General features: G+C 32.6%; 2 protein-coding genes across 3 annotated transcripts; both read right to left on the reverse strand.

Moving 5' to 3' along the window:
* Positions 1-2,398: 2,398 nt before the first annotated feature.
* LOC111291702 (SAP domain-containing protein) lies at positions 2,399-5,038 on the reverse strand. Of its 2 annotated transcripts, XM_022883600.2 has the most exons (9): positions 4,879-5,038; positions 4,682-4,797; positions 4,457-4,574; positions 4,244-4,305; positions 4,098-4,149; positions 3,875-3,980; positions 3,534-3,632; positions 3,339-3,450; positions 2,399-3,225 (listed from the first exon to the last, which is right to left on the reverse strand). In XM_022883600.2, the coding sequence occupies exons 1-9, from the start codon at positions 5,004-5,006 to the stop codon at positions 2,630-2,632; spliced, it is 1,389 nt and encodes a 462-aa protein (XP_022739335.2). In that variant the 5' UTR covers positions 5,007-5,038; the 3' UTR covers positions 2,399-2,629. The 2 variants fall into 2 exon arrangements, with proteins under 2 accessions (XP_022739335.2, XP_022739336.2); XM_022883601.2 differs by lacking the exons at positions 4,098-4,149; positions 4,244-4,305.
* A 466-nt stretch (positions 5,039-5,504) lies between these two features.
* On the reverse strand, positions 5,505-10,628 carry LOC111291701 (CDPK-related kinase 5-like). The gene is made up of 11 exons (XM_022883599.2): positions 9,755-10,628; positions 9,282-9,412; positions 9,127-9,168; positions 8,893-9,001; positions 8,506-8,584; positions 8,120-8,416; positions 7,932-8,044; positions 7,184-7,291; positions 7,040-7,102; positions 6,773-6,940; positions 5,505-6,089 (listed from the first exon to the last, which is right to left on the reverse strand). The coding sequence occupies exons 1-11, from the start codon at positions 10,397-10,399 to the stop codon at positions 5,949-5,951; spliced, it is 1,896 nt and encodes a 631-aa protein (XP_022739334.1). The 5' UTR covers positions 10,400-10,628; the 3' UTR covers positions 5,505-5,948.
* Positions 10,629-13,819: the final 3,191 nt, after the last annotated feature.

The following is a 13,819-nucleotide window of genomic DNA, read 5'->3' on the forward strand; positions in this document are numbered from 1 at the left end:
TTAATATGATAGAATATTACCCTATTTTTCACAAATGAATACTAATGTATTATTAATCTTTTAGATATGATAGAGTAACTTTTAGAACAATTATCAGATATGTCATTACAAAATTTTTAAAATTTCATAAATAAAGATAACTGATTATTATTTAAATTTCATTTTAATAGTAAGAGATCATAATTAAGTACATAAATGTGGGGATGTGTTTTCATACACTCCATTAATTAAGAAAAATGTTTCATTATTTTAAACAATTAGACATGAAAAGATAGATTATGTCATATAATATTTACAATAATTAATATATATAAAATTTTTATTTAATATATTATCAATATATAAATTTTATATACAATAAGTGAATGATATTTTATTAATGTGTAAATATTAATTTTTAAAATAAATATAAAATATTAATATTTTTTAAAAAAAATTTATTTATTAATGAAATATTATTATTTAATTTATCTTATTAATAGAGTGACATAATTTAATTTATTGATAATATATAAAACTTATATATTAATAATATTATAAATATAAACCTAGTACATGTACAAACAAACGTATATAATTTTTTTTTTGTTAGTATGAAAATAGAAACTCCTTTTAATGTAGACGTAAACATTATTTTCTTCATTTTATTCAAAAAAAAAATATATATCACAAAGAGTAGAATAGAAATCTGTGGAATTTAGTGGAAGCCACGCATGGTCCACAACATAAAAGTTGAGGTGTTTGATGGAAGAGTTGCATGGATAAAATTATGACTTCGTGTTCTAATCGAGGACACACAAGAAAAAGAAAAACTGTTTCTTTTCAACTTTGAATCTGAAACTTTTGCCCAATTCTTCATCTCTTAATTTTGCTTCAATCATCAATCATTTGAGGAGCCATCACTCGTGGGGTCTGGGTCTATCATGGTCTAGAACTGATAGGAATCTGACATTCATTTTTAGGGGGAGGGGTGACGCAAGGAAGGGCACCCCACACTTAGTCTATTCACAAAAAGATGGGTTTTGGGTTTTAATTAGGAAGATGATTAAGAGGTTAATGATGGTTAAGGGTGACCGATGGCCATAAGTAGACCGTTAGGCTTCTAATTTTTGGGTCAAGTTAGTGGATAGGTCGGTTCTTCTAACAGTGATACGGGCCAAAACGGACAAATTATGTGTGGCCCGTCATAATAATTGGCTTTCGTCTTTTCGTACAAAAATAAAGAAAAGGAGAAATCACTTTCCTCAGAGATTAATCCAGAGAATAAAACAAGAGGAATAAGAAAAATAATCAATCATGGAATTTTTAAACTCTACGAGGGTAACTCATTTTCTTTATGATATATTAAATAAATAAAAAATAAGATAATTATTAATTTTTTAATGTTGTGAAATTAAATTTTCATATTATATTATAAAAAAATTAATTTAAAGCAAAGAACAGTACTAAGGTATTATTCTAACATGATTTTTTTTTTTTCATTTGAAGAAGATTCGAATTTTATTTTTTAAGTAAAAAATCGTACACGAATCGATTGGGCCAAATGTTTTCTAAGAAAGGAAACAAAAGGGCCAAGATTAACAGGATCGCCACTCATTTGAATTCCTCTTTTACACGCCCAAGTCTCATTCTTATGAAACATATAGTGATATAACATTTGTTTCCTCTGCAACAACATTCAAACATGAATCGTGAAAAATGGGAAAAGAAATGACATCTACCTTGCCGAGGGAATAAGACCACAAGCACAATGGAGAGTCTTGTGAACTCCAGGCTACCATGTGGCAAAAGAAATGCCAAAAATTATACGGGAAAGTGCATGGTCAATTATTTCTGGAGCTGTGCAAAAGCCTGTCAGTTCAAGGTAATTACATGTTGACAGCGTCAGAATAGCTTATGGTGGTAGAAGAAATGTTAAGACCTGGGAGGCACTAGCTTGGCCATTGGCTTGCATTATCCCGGGACACGTGTTTCAAAGGCTATCATTAACAGTTGATATCAATTCTAAGGACAGGAAATGGGAGGGGAAGGAAAGGAGGAATGAATATAAGGAAACTTGCTCTTCCCTACAATTGTTTGGTGATTGCCATTTGATCCATTTCCAGATGATGTTGCCCTAATGAGTACCTAGTGTTTGCACGAATAAGAGCTAACTGCTATGAAATTTCAAAACTATTATATTCATCAAAGACTTATTGTTGTTCGGTGTAGATCAACCCTCAATCCAATAAATCCTCACATATACCACTGAATTTTTACCAGAAAACACAATTTGGTACACAGCTACATATGATCCAGAAACTAAATACCGTAAAATATTAACAGAAAACAATTCTAGAAATATAGCCAGAGTACCAAAAGTGCACAAATATATCATCTGAGAATTTCAAGCAAAGAATTGCATGTAAAACCTTACTACCATTTCATTTAAGAGAATGAAAAGTGCAGAAGATATTCCTTTTCCTATCTATCTGGATGATTTCCATACGGAGAAAATCCTGATATCCTTATGAAAACTGAGTGAAAATAATTTTTCCTCCATTTATATGCCTCTACTCCAGAAGGCAATTGATATTACAACAGCCTGCCAACATACATTCATTAAATCTGGAGACTGGACCAAATTCCTTCATCTATTGCAAAAGCCAGGATTTGAGTTGGGACAGTGAGTGTAATTGTGATGGTTGAACCCCTGGTACTGTGAAGCAGGTATTGTCCATAGATCTATATAAGGTCTGAAAGGCAATGATCTTACCATTGTTGAAGTGGATCCCATATCATAGCTGGTGAACTGGGGTGGTGCACTCCGTTGGTGAAAGTTTGTTTGAGATTGATAAGAGTTTAGGACAGGACCAGCATATGAATGTTGACTGGCACCTATGTCTTCAGTGAGATGAACAGGTTTTTTATGACTATAACAAGTATTAGAGATTCTTAACCTTGAGTTTTGCTTCTTCATACCAGCATATGAATGACGAGTGAAACCTATAACTTCAGTGAGATGAACAGGCTTTTGATGACTATAAGAAGTATTAGAGACTCTTAACCTTGAGTTCTGATTCTTCATACCGGCAAATGAATTCGCTTGGTAATTGTTACTGATATTTGCACACCTTGGAATAGAGGCTTTTCCTCGTGCGTTATCAATCTTTCCCCTTTCCGGTTCAGTTGCTTTTCTCTTTTTTGAAGGTCTTGATTGATGTAAATGCTTTTGGTGTTTTGTACCTAATTATAATCAGAGAAGAAACATGTGATGTAAAATTCGAGTGCTCAATAGTCAAGAGAAATGGAATTCAAAGAAACATATTTTGCTTTCACCATCTCGCTCTCCTACATACCAATTGTAGACCACTTCCTCGTCTCTTTCATTGCTTTCACCAGTCTTGCTGCTTTGCCTCGTCTGTGCTTCTCAGCAAGAACATTTCTTCTTTCAGCCTCACTACTCCACCGCTGATGTAGACAAGAAAGTATAAACAAAACAAACTTATCAATGGTATTACCTGAAAAATGTCAATTTCCAGCCAAAAACATACCTGTCTGTATGTTTTCAATTTATAAAGGTTACGACCCTTTACAAGCAGAGGAAATAGTGGGGGAAATTTCTTAGTCCCCTTGCTCCATAAAACTTCAACCTAATACACCAAAAACATGGAACTGGTAGATACTGTCATCAAGTGCGCAAACAATCACTGAAAAAAAATTATGGAAAATGCAGGAAAGGAAAAATTTGTCATCTATCACCAACTATCACTCAGATTGCTAAAATCAACCCTTTTTAAACATATATTTGTTTTAGAAACCAAAAATGTATACCACTTCGCACTTACTGGACTTATAACTTTCTTCCTGACATAAGATAAAGTGTTGGAATTACCGTAAATGTATGTTGTTGTTTGGCTTTGCCATAGCTTTCTTTAACAACCCTTCCAGCAACAGTTCTGCTACCCAGAAGTCTCCCATGCCTTTTCACTTTATTGAACCTGTTTAAAATCCAAACCTCAATTTACATAGCCCCAAAGAATACAAGGAAATGTAAGACAAGAAATAGAGTACTGCAATGAAAGAGACTGCAAAAGATAGCTCGGATAACGGATTACTTCTCATAAACCTTCTGCGTAAACAAAACAACATCTCCTTTACAAACATCCCCTACATTTTAAGTTGAAAAGATCCAATTATTCACTTAAAATACAGAAAAATTATTGGAAACGAAAAGAAGGGGCCAAAGAAAAGGCAATTTTACCAGTACAATTAATAGAAAAGGATGACCTGGGATAAAAGCCTTCAGCTTTCCCGTCTTTTATTCTGAGAAACAAAGAGAGAAAAGGAAATGTTGCTAATTCCCAAAATGAACAGCTACTCATGTTTCAAAGTTTTTAGAGATTTATTGCAATATGGAAACATAAAATCAAACGCAATTTCAACAAAATGGTAAAATAAAATGTGAAGAAATTACCTCCAATGCTCGAGGATTCTCTGTTGGCACACTGCCTTAGTGCCTGTGATTCGGAGGCCACGAATTCGCAAATAAGCTTTGCATTGTTTCAAGCTTAAGCTTTCTAATTCACCTCCCTCTATGGAATACACGGATCATAAATTGTAAGGATATTTGTTGGATCACATGCAATCTTCATTTAAAAAAAAAAAAAAAAAACCTAAATTCTAAGAAGGGAAAAATGACCTTTGAGAAGAGCGATGACAAGATTGCAGAGAGACTCGTCGTTCTCAGTCCGATCATTATCGTCCGAATCGCTCCCTTCCTCTTCCACTTCTTCTTCTTCTTCAATTTCATCTCCACTGGTGACAAAAAATTAAATCAAAAGAAAAGGAAGAAGAACAAACCCAAAGTTATTGAAATGGAAATAGTAATATAAATACCTGGAACTGGAAAAACTGTTATTCTCGTCATAATCATCATCTTCTTCTTCTGTTTCTAGTTCGTCTTCCTCCTCAGAAGAAGAAAGGGAAATCAAATTACGTTTGGCTTTTCCTTTCGAGTCAGCCATGTGATTGAATTCCAACGGAAGACCGAAATTTATGACTTCAAACTCAAATCACATTTCTTATTAGTTTTTTTTTTTTTTTGCTGAGAACACTGCCAACACTGGCCCAACACTAAGACACCATTTCGGCCCAATTATAGCCCATTATTAGATGGTCCACAAGTTCGAAATGCTTGTGGGCTTCCAACTTTAATTCCATTCTATTTTTTCCGATTTCTAGCATTTACTCAGAAAAATTCAGTTTAACCTGATTAGCATTCTGGGAACTTCTACAGTTGAAAAATCTACCCATCAGGATTGACCATATTTGTTAGCCTTTTGAATTGTTTTGTGTCTTTGATTCCATTAATAAATATAAGACTGGTTTTGCCACTTCAATTTTTGTAATCCTACTACACCACCTGGATCAACCTGTTGAATCTTGGATTAGCTAGTTTCTGGCTTTGGGCAGTTACGAAAAGCAAACAAGAAACTGAGAAGATTGGTTTAAAGACAGAAGGGTTTAGGGGCAACAACTTTTGATTACAAATTATAGAACACAGAAGATGATGATACAACAGCAAATCTTGGTCTCACGAGGCTAGTCGAAATATGTCAGATTATCAATCTCTTGTAACCAGTTAGAGAAATATTCTCACCGGCAATTGAACACATTTTTTAAGCTACAACTTTACAGTGGAAAAACATAAAATGCCTAAGGATTTGTCAATGTTAAGTTGCACTCGCAGGAGGTTCATGGCTTCAATCATGTGTTTTTATAAGCTTGTGCCAGACAAATGAAATAGCCAAAACCAGAGCGCTTGGGGGCCGTTGTTGATTGCGATGGCAAATTCCCTCTACCTCTATCATATTCAGGCTAGCCAAGACCTCACCTGATTCACTTTTTAGGCAAAACAGCTCAGGAAAGACGCATTTCTTGCAGCTCTTTCAGAAGTTTTACAACTTCTATTGAGCTTTTGCAAGGATTCGGCTGGATACACCATGCAATAATTTCACAAAACCAAGAAAACTCAGCTTCCCATCAGTGTGCCTAATCCAGTCATGAAGGACAGCGTGAACCGGCAGGGATGGACCTAGTCCAAGTTCCTGAAAAGTTGTTGTAAAAATGCTAGAGATTAGTCTAGGATTCTGTTGCTTCACAGTCTACAAGCATCCCAAAAAAGTAAAACAAAAGAAAGAAATTTAACTTCACTGCTCAAGAAAATAACAAGAAATCTCAGGAAAAAGAAGCTATGATAATAAATATCATCGTCAATTGTAGTTGAGAACATTTTCAACAAATAAAATAGATCACACAATAACTCCACAATTTCGCAACAAACATTTTAGAGATCACACAACTCTCTTAATTACAATTGATGATGACGAGCAAAAAAGTAAAATTTTTTAATCTTTTATCTCAACATTATTCATTCTCTCCCTTCTTCAATATTCTTAGCAATGCTGGTGTCTTATATTGCACAAGAATGAGAAGGACCATAATAAAAGGAGGATGATGCCAACAAGTCCATGTGAAGAGATGATAATAGATACATTAAAGTCCTAGCGCAAATCATTGTGTCAAACATGTGAAAATTGATGTCTAATTCTTGCAAAGGGCCAAAACATAAATGTCATAAATACAGCTTATTAAGTTTTCTATGCCTGTCAACCTACCCACATCATCTTCTATATAATGTGAAAAATGGTAATAATAGGAATTAATAATCATCCAAATGGAGCATAGATGCATAAAGTCTCCAGGGTCAAGCAAGAGAACATCAACATACCGAAGCTAGCTCTTCAATGACAATAGCTCTGTTTCCATCCTTCTCAAAAAGTTCATAAGCACAACGAGCATGTTGTTCCCACCGATCCAGTGCCTCCAGCTGATGAACACTTAAAGCAGCTGCACAGAATTCATCAAAGTCCATCCGTCTGTATTGAAGTACATTTAGCTACCACAAAAGGAAAAAGTGTACAAAATTAGAGATTCAGACCAGCACTGGAATTTTATATAGATTGCCACACCAATCAAAAACAGAAGAAGCACCTACTGATGCTAGAAATTCAGGAATGCGAGAATCTTTCATAGCATCTGTTGCACTTTTCATCAGAGCCTGATCAGAGCAAGAGCATTAGATGATTATTCAAAAGAAAACTGCTCAAAATTTATTAAGATTATGGGACAAAACACAAACCACTTTAATGTTTTCTAAGCTTATAGTGCCATTTTTGTTTGGTTCCAATAGTGCAAACTGCTCCTTCAAGTAAAATAGCTCATCCACAGTCAAGGTTTTAGACAAAGCCTGCAAAAATACCAATGAAAAGAGAAATAAGCATATTGAACAATACAGGAGCTAGCAATCCCATTCAGAAAGAGGAAAAAGATTGCACTATTAAAATGGGAAACCTATTATGGTAAACTGGAGGAGGCTTCAAGCAATAGAAACCTCTAACCGTAGTAAGATAAGCAATTCAACATATGGGAGCACTTGTTTTCTGAAAAATAATTCACTGAAGTCAAATGGAAGCATTTATTTCTAAGTACACTCTCACTTCACAATGGAAACAGGTACAAACTGTTTCTGTGTTTCATGACCATATGCTTAAACAAAGTTAAGTTACACTTTTTTTACCTTGGATAATTATTTAGCTCCAACACAGAAGCTACTACTCGGTTCACACATTCAGGCTCAAATTGTTAGCAGCTTTAAAGTAAATTGATTTTATGTTTATAACTGAATCATACACCACTTATGTTGGCCACCTAAAGCAACTTTCTAAAGTTGGCCCCAGATTCACCTAAGTTGTTCTGGCCGAAAGCTTCCCAAACCATGCCTAAGAAAGAAAACACATCAAAAGAGATTTGTTTTCTACACGCTTGCATGATACCCACTAAGACTTAGATATAGAGAATAATGTTGATATGTATTGCCATATACACACCCTTAATGCAGCTTTCCGAAGAGATGAAGAGCGGATGTAAGCCTTCATGAGTTTGAATATCAGTATATCCAAGGGCACTTTCACGTCATTATCGTATTTTATCCAGGGATGACCTGCAGAAAACAACTGTGACTAAAATTTCAAGAATATAAGAATCATGAGCTTATGACAGAAGATTAGGCACTCACTCAAGGCTTGGGCAGCAGTCAATCTTTTCCTTGGATCCTTATTCAGTAATCGCTTCACAAAATCCCTAGCCTCAGAAGATAGAGATGGCCAAGGCGCTTCATCAAAACTTGGATCAGCTTTTAGAACAGCTCGAAAAATCCCAGACTCTGTTCGGGCCCAAAATGGACGACTACCGCACAACAGAATATAAGCTATCACACCTATACTCCAGACATCTGCTTCTGTACTGTACGACCTATGTAAAACTTCTGGTGCTACATAGTATGCACTACCAACAATGTCATTAAGCCTTTCATCTGCAAATGGAAAAGACAAGGAAAACATTAACAAATTAATCAAATAACTAAAGCAGTATAGCTTAAGCAATAGGAATGTAAGTACAAACCTGGTTTTACAAAATCTGACAAGCCAAAGTCTATGGCCTTCAATTGTGAATTTTCATCCTTTGACGTAAACAAGAAATTCTGATCCAGAAAATAGCTAAACTTAGAACACTATCAGGTTGGCAAAGTTTTTGATATAAAACTATTAAAACTTTCTTCTGCTAAGAAGATTAAAATGCAATATACAAGAATGAAGCACAACTAATAAAATAAGCAGTATTTTACTGGTTAGGCATAGGTGCTTGTTCTTGATCATTATTTAGCCCAAGGTTAACCTCAAGGAAAACCCTTACATAGACCTCAGATATCTTATATTGGACCCCAAAACCAGTGTAATACAACTCAATAAACAATATCAGAAATCTGATTAAAACTGGAAATATATTCACCTCGGGTTTAAGATCCCGATGCACAACACCCTGGAGATGGCAAAAGGCAACAACATTAAGTATCTGAATCATCACAGCTTTTGCATCATCCTCAGTGTATTTTCCACCCCTGCATGAATAGAAGCAAACATTTTATAAGTAATCAAATCCTAAGCTCATCATCCTCAATCTACTACATTTTCCCAGTCAATATAATACAGGACTCTGACGCAGGTATTATCAGAAAAAAAATACCTTGAAAGAATTCTGTCCAAGAGCTCCCCTCCTTCACATAATCTGAAAGATGCATGTTAACTTATTAGAACCCATTGCAAAAGACGCATGTGATCATCATCAAACCAAAACACACCAAACACAAAATCAATTCATGTTTTTCATATGATACTTACTCCATTACTATGTAGACATTATCGTGGTCCTCATATGCGTCGTAGAATTGTACTAAATTGCTATGTCGAGACAGAGCTCTTAATATTTTTACCTCCCTTCTTACATCCTCAATGGCAATTGCTGTGGTCATCTGTCAACAAAAAACAAAATCAACAATCATAACATGTCAGTTCAAGGCACAAAAAATTAAGAAATAACAATTGTAGAAGACGCTGCATTCGAAACATAACTCTGTGAGTATACATATTTAATTTTGAGTTATGATCATTTCTAAACTCTGTTAAAAAATTTCAGTAAATTCAACATTTAAATTTATTTTCTAATTCGAGTAAATATAAAAATCAAATCCACGTACTTCTCAACAAATCTCGATTCTTCAATGTCAAAGGTTTTCAACCAAATCAATATATACAAAAAGGCAAATTTTCAAATAATTAAAATAAATAAAATATTTTAAAAATTAAAACGAAACCTTCGCTTTAGGTATAACTTTAACGGCAACTTGCTGTCCTTTAAGCTCTCCTTTCTTAAACTTCGCCGCACAAGTATAACCGAAATGGCCTCTTCCTACCTCGTCTCCGAGCTCATATTTGCTCCCGAAGTGCTTTGAGAACCCGAAGCTCTTATCCAGTCCAGTTCCGGCGGCTCCTGCAGCGTCAGCCGCCTCCGCCTCGCTTCCTTCCGGAATCGCGGCCTCATTCGGCTTCACAGACCCATGCCTCCGCGCAAGCACTGCCCTAATGTGCTTCGCCGGAGACGGCGGCGGGAACGGCCTCCTGAAAAACCGTTTCGGAGTCGAATTGGCAGAAGATCTCGCCGGAGACTTCTTGGAGAACAAGTAGTGAGCCGGACTCGGACTATAAAACGGGAAGAACGGCGATTTCTTGGCTTCATTGTTGGAATTTGAGCTTTCCTTTTCTTCTTCCTCTTCTTTACCCTGATCTTCCTTAGGATTCTTGTTTTGGTTACCGTTTAGTAAATCACGCAAGGGTGAAACAGGAATAGAGTTAGACTTACGATGGATATCGTTATTCCGGAGATGGATAGGGGTATTTCTGGAATCAGATTTAGGAGAAAACGAAGAGCTTGGGGACGGTTTGGAAGTGCAAAGACCCATTGAAGAGTAAGCTTATCTCTCTCTTTTCCCCCCCAAACAAAGAGTAGGATTTTAAATCTCTCCTTGAACCATTTCAAGAAGGATAAAACTCAATTGAAAATAAAAAAAAAAAAGAATTATTATATTTTCTTCTTTAGAAGACTGAAGCTTTTTTGTCTCTGGTGTTTGAAAGTGTTTGTTGGAGAGATTGGGGGATCTACAGACGATAAAAGTAAACGACGATGAGTTCACTTTTTCGTTTATTAAAAAAATTAGTAATTAATTTTAATTTTAATTATTTTTTAATTGAAAAAGATGGGTTAGCTTTTTGTGGGGCCAGGGGCGGTGGTGGTCCAGTGAATTATGACACAGAGAGATTTTCCAAGTGGAGCGATCCTAGGGCGGTTGTTATTTGTTAAATAATTTGGTTTGTGGCCAAAAAAAAAATTGGTTTGGTTGAGTTTTGATACGCTAATACACGCAGTAATTTGGTGACGAAATTTCGTGGTCTTTGTTTTTTCTTTAGGTGTTTGCTTGCTTGCTTAACGTTTTCTTTTTTTTTTTTTTTTGGGTAGAATTGACATTTTTTCCAATTCTGGTGATTTTGTCGCAAAAGTCAAAACCACGCCGTTTAACTACTTTTACGTCATGGACAAGCTCTCTTTTTATTACTGCTGTCGTTTGTCAGAGTAATAGAGTATAGCATATTAATTTTATAGTGATTAAAAATGTATAATATAAGAAATTAAATTATTTTTAATTTTTTTTTTAATGAAGTATATATAACCAAACCAAATATACTAATAAATGATAAAATGTCATGTAGACAATGTATTTTTAATTTTGCCTTTCTATTTTTCAAGTAATTTTTTAGGATGCATTCTCTCGTATTGATATGATATATTTGTGCATTTAATTTTGAAATGTTTCTTGGAAAATTAAAATAAGGTTGACAATAAATGAACTCATTCTTTACCGATTGGATTATAATTATAAATAAAATAATAATAATGAGGACTAGTATGTAATTATTGATGTTAAAACTTAGATATCTTAGCATTGATTTTCTTCTTGATTCTCCGATAATTGATTAAAATGGTTTCTTTTTACTTGTATATATTAAAAAACTTCTCTCTCTCTCTTTTTTTTTTCTCATTTATTATTTTGATGAGATTTTAATATTTTTTTCCTTAGAGTAATATGAGATGATCAGTCTCAAAGTCACAATGATCACTATTCGATAATTTTATCATCTCATTTGATAATAATTTAAATATTTTATATAGTAATAATTTTAAATTACTTGGATAATAAGATTATTGTTTTGATGAAAAATTGATTCTAAACCTAAGTGATTAAAAAATTTTATTATCGCAAGAGAGTAATATTTAATATTATTTTTTATTAATTTATTTTATAGAAAATTTAATAACATTGCTTTAAAAAATAGAGCAGTAAAATTTTTCAAAAATTAATTTTTCTAATAACTTATTCTAAAAAATGTTTTTCTATTGCAATTGAATAAATATTTATTAATTAAAAATATAATGAATTTATTTAATATTTTTATAAATTATTTTAGTCAAAATTGATTTATATTTTTTAGTTTTCTATAAAATAATATTTAGCTATTTTATAAATTATTGATTCAATAAATATTTAATTTTTTTTAATATTATTTTAGATATTTTGTACATTTTATTTTTTTATACAATATCAAATATAATGATTTATAATAATACACAAAATATGATAATTTAAAATCTCTAATGATCATATCACCTTAATCATCTTATTACTATAGTGATTAAATCATCACAGTAATCTTGAAGATGATAACAAATATTATCTTTAAGTTATAAGCAAATATTAATCCACATTTTAACTTAGGATCCAATTTTGTCAAGCTCAAAGATAAACGAGAAATAATAATTTCAACAAAGGAGTGGGTCCAAGTCACATGAAAGTGGGAGTAGTTAATAAATGGGTGAGTTTCAAATTTTCCAATTACCATCAAACTATCTGTGGAACTTTTCCTTCTCGTTTGCCTCCTTTTTTCTATCAATCCTTGATACCTCATGTTTCTAGTTATCTCACTCAGTAACTTGATATTTGAATTTGAGTAAATCAAACAAGTCAATATCATATGAATTTGAGTAATTTCTCATTGAAATTGAACTACCCTTCACATGTTTTTCGTGTTTGTAGTTACTAAATGTGATTTATTAATGCAATATTAAATTTTTAATTTTAATAATTAAAATTCAATCTCTTTACTCAAATAGCAGAGTTTGAATTCTTCTTTCTCAGCTAAAAGAAAAGTTGAATTTGTCAATAAAATTGAACAAATCAAGTAAAGCTGCTAAAGGAATAAAAGTATTAGGGAAAAAAAAAGTCAGCTATAAATACGTATATATTGGGCTAGAAGAAAAAGAGTTAGGCTACATATATAATTAAACCATGTGACTCACTAAATATGGTCAAACGAATTAATAAATAAAGGGAAAAAGTTGGAGCTAAGAAAAGAAAGCTGGCATTGAAATGGTGCAGGCAAAGGCAATCCCAATAGGGCATGCAGATTGCCCGCCGGCTATGCAAAATAAAGCCAGGATCTGGTCAAATTCAAGCTGTATCCCTCCAGTGTAAGGCACCAATATTAATATATATTTATCAACAAATTATTGATTTAATTAATTAAAATTTAATTTTTTTAACGAAAAAATTTTAAATTTAAATCTTATCCAATAATTATTTGTTATGATTATTTCAAATACGTAATTTATAATTATTTATTTTAAACTGTTAAATATAACATATTTTATAAGTTTTTATTTTAAATTATCAGATATGATATATTTTATTTTGATTTAAAAAATTCAATAATTTATTTATCTCTAATTTTTTTAAATATATATTTTATATTTTATTTTGGAGCCAATTCTACTGCCATTTGTGGGTATTAATAATTTATATGTTAATTATTACATGTAAACCAAATTTCATACTCAAATAACAATTCCAAGTAATTACATGCCCGAAGCATGAAAAATACAAACTGGGAAGGAAATTGACTAATATTTGATAGGGGTGAGCAAAAGTCGGTTTGGACCGACTAGACCGATCAAAACTGAGTGAATTCGGTTGAATCGGTTTGGTTTATTCGGTTTTAATTATAATCGATTTTTTAAATCGGTTAAATTGGTTAATTCGGTCGGTTTTCGGTTTTTAAATTTGATAATCGTATTGATCGAATTAATCGACTTTTTAATAATTAAAAATAAAAAAATTGAGATAAATATTTTTATTTATTTATTTTTTGGTAAAATATTTTTGAAATTATTAAATTCTTTAGTAATTTAATTTGAATGATACTATAGTTTGAATTTTATTGAATTGAATTTATGATTAAATAATTATTCATAATAGGAAAAAAAATGATAA

Source organism: Durio zibethinus, chromosome 10 (assembly GCF_047325235.1).
Source record: "Durio zibethinus cultivar Kanyao isolate XHJ-2024 chromosome 10, ASM4732523v1, whole genome shotgun sequence".
Lineage (NCBI taxonomy): Eukaryota > Viridiplantae > Streptophyta > Magnoliopsida > Malvales > Malvaceae > Durio > Durio zibethinus.

Coding starts and splice junctions, on each gene's coding strand:
- LOC111291702 (XM_022883600.2), bottom strand. CDS start 5,006: ATGGCTGACTCGAAAGGAAAAGCCAAACGTAATTTGATTTCCCTTTCT. Junction 4,798..4,878: donor AACAGTTTTTCCAGTTCCAG/GTATTTATATTA, acceptor TTTTGTCACCAG/TGGAGATGAAATTGAAGAAG. Junction 3,451..3,533: donor AATTGAAAACATACAGACAG/GTATGTTTTTGG, acceptor TGTCTACATCAG/CGGTGGAGTAGTGAGGCTGA.
- LOC111291701 (XM_022883599.2), bottom strand. CDS start 10,399: ATGGGTCTTTGCACTTCCAAACCGTCCCCAAGCTCTTCGTTTTCTCCT. Junction 8,417..8,505: donor GTCAGATTTTGTAAAACCAG/GTTTGTACTTAC, acceptor TTCCATTTGCAG/ATGAAAGGCTTAATGACATT. Junction 7,103..7,183: donor GCTTAGAAAACATTAAAGTG/GTTTGTGTTTTG, acceptor TGCTCTGATCAG/GCTCTGATGAAAAGTGCAAC.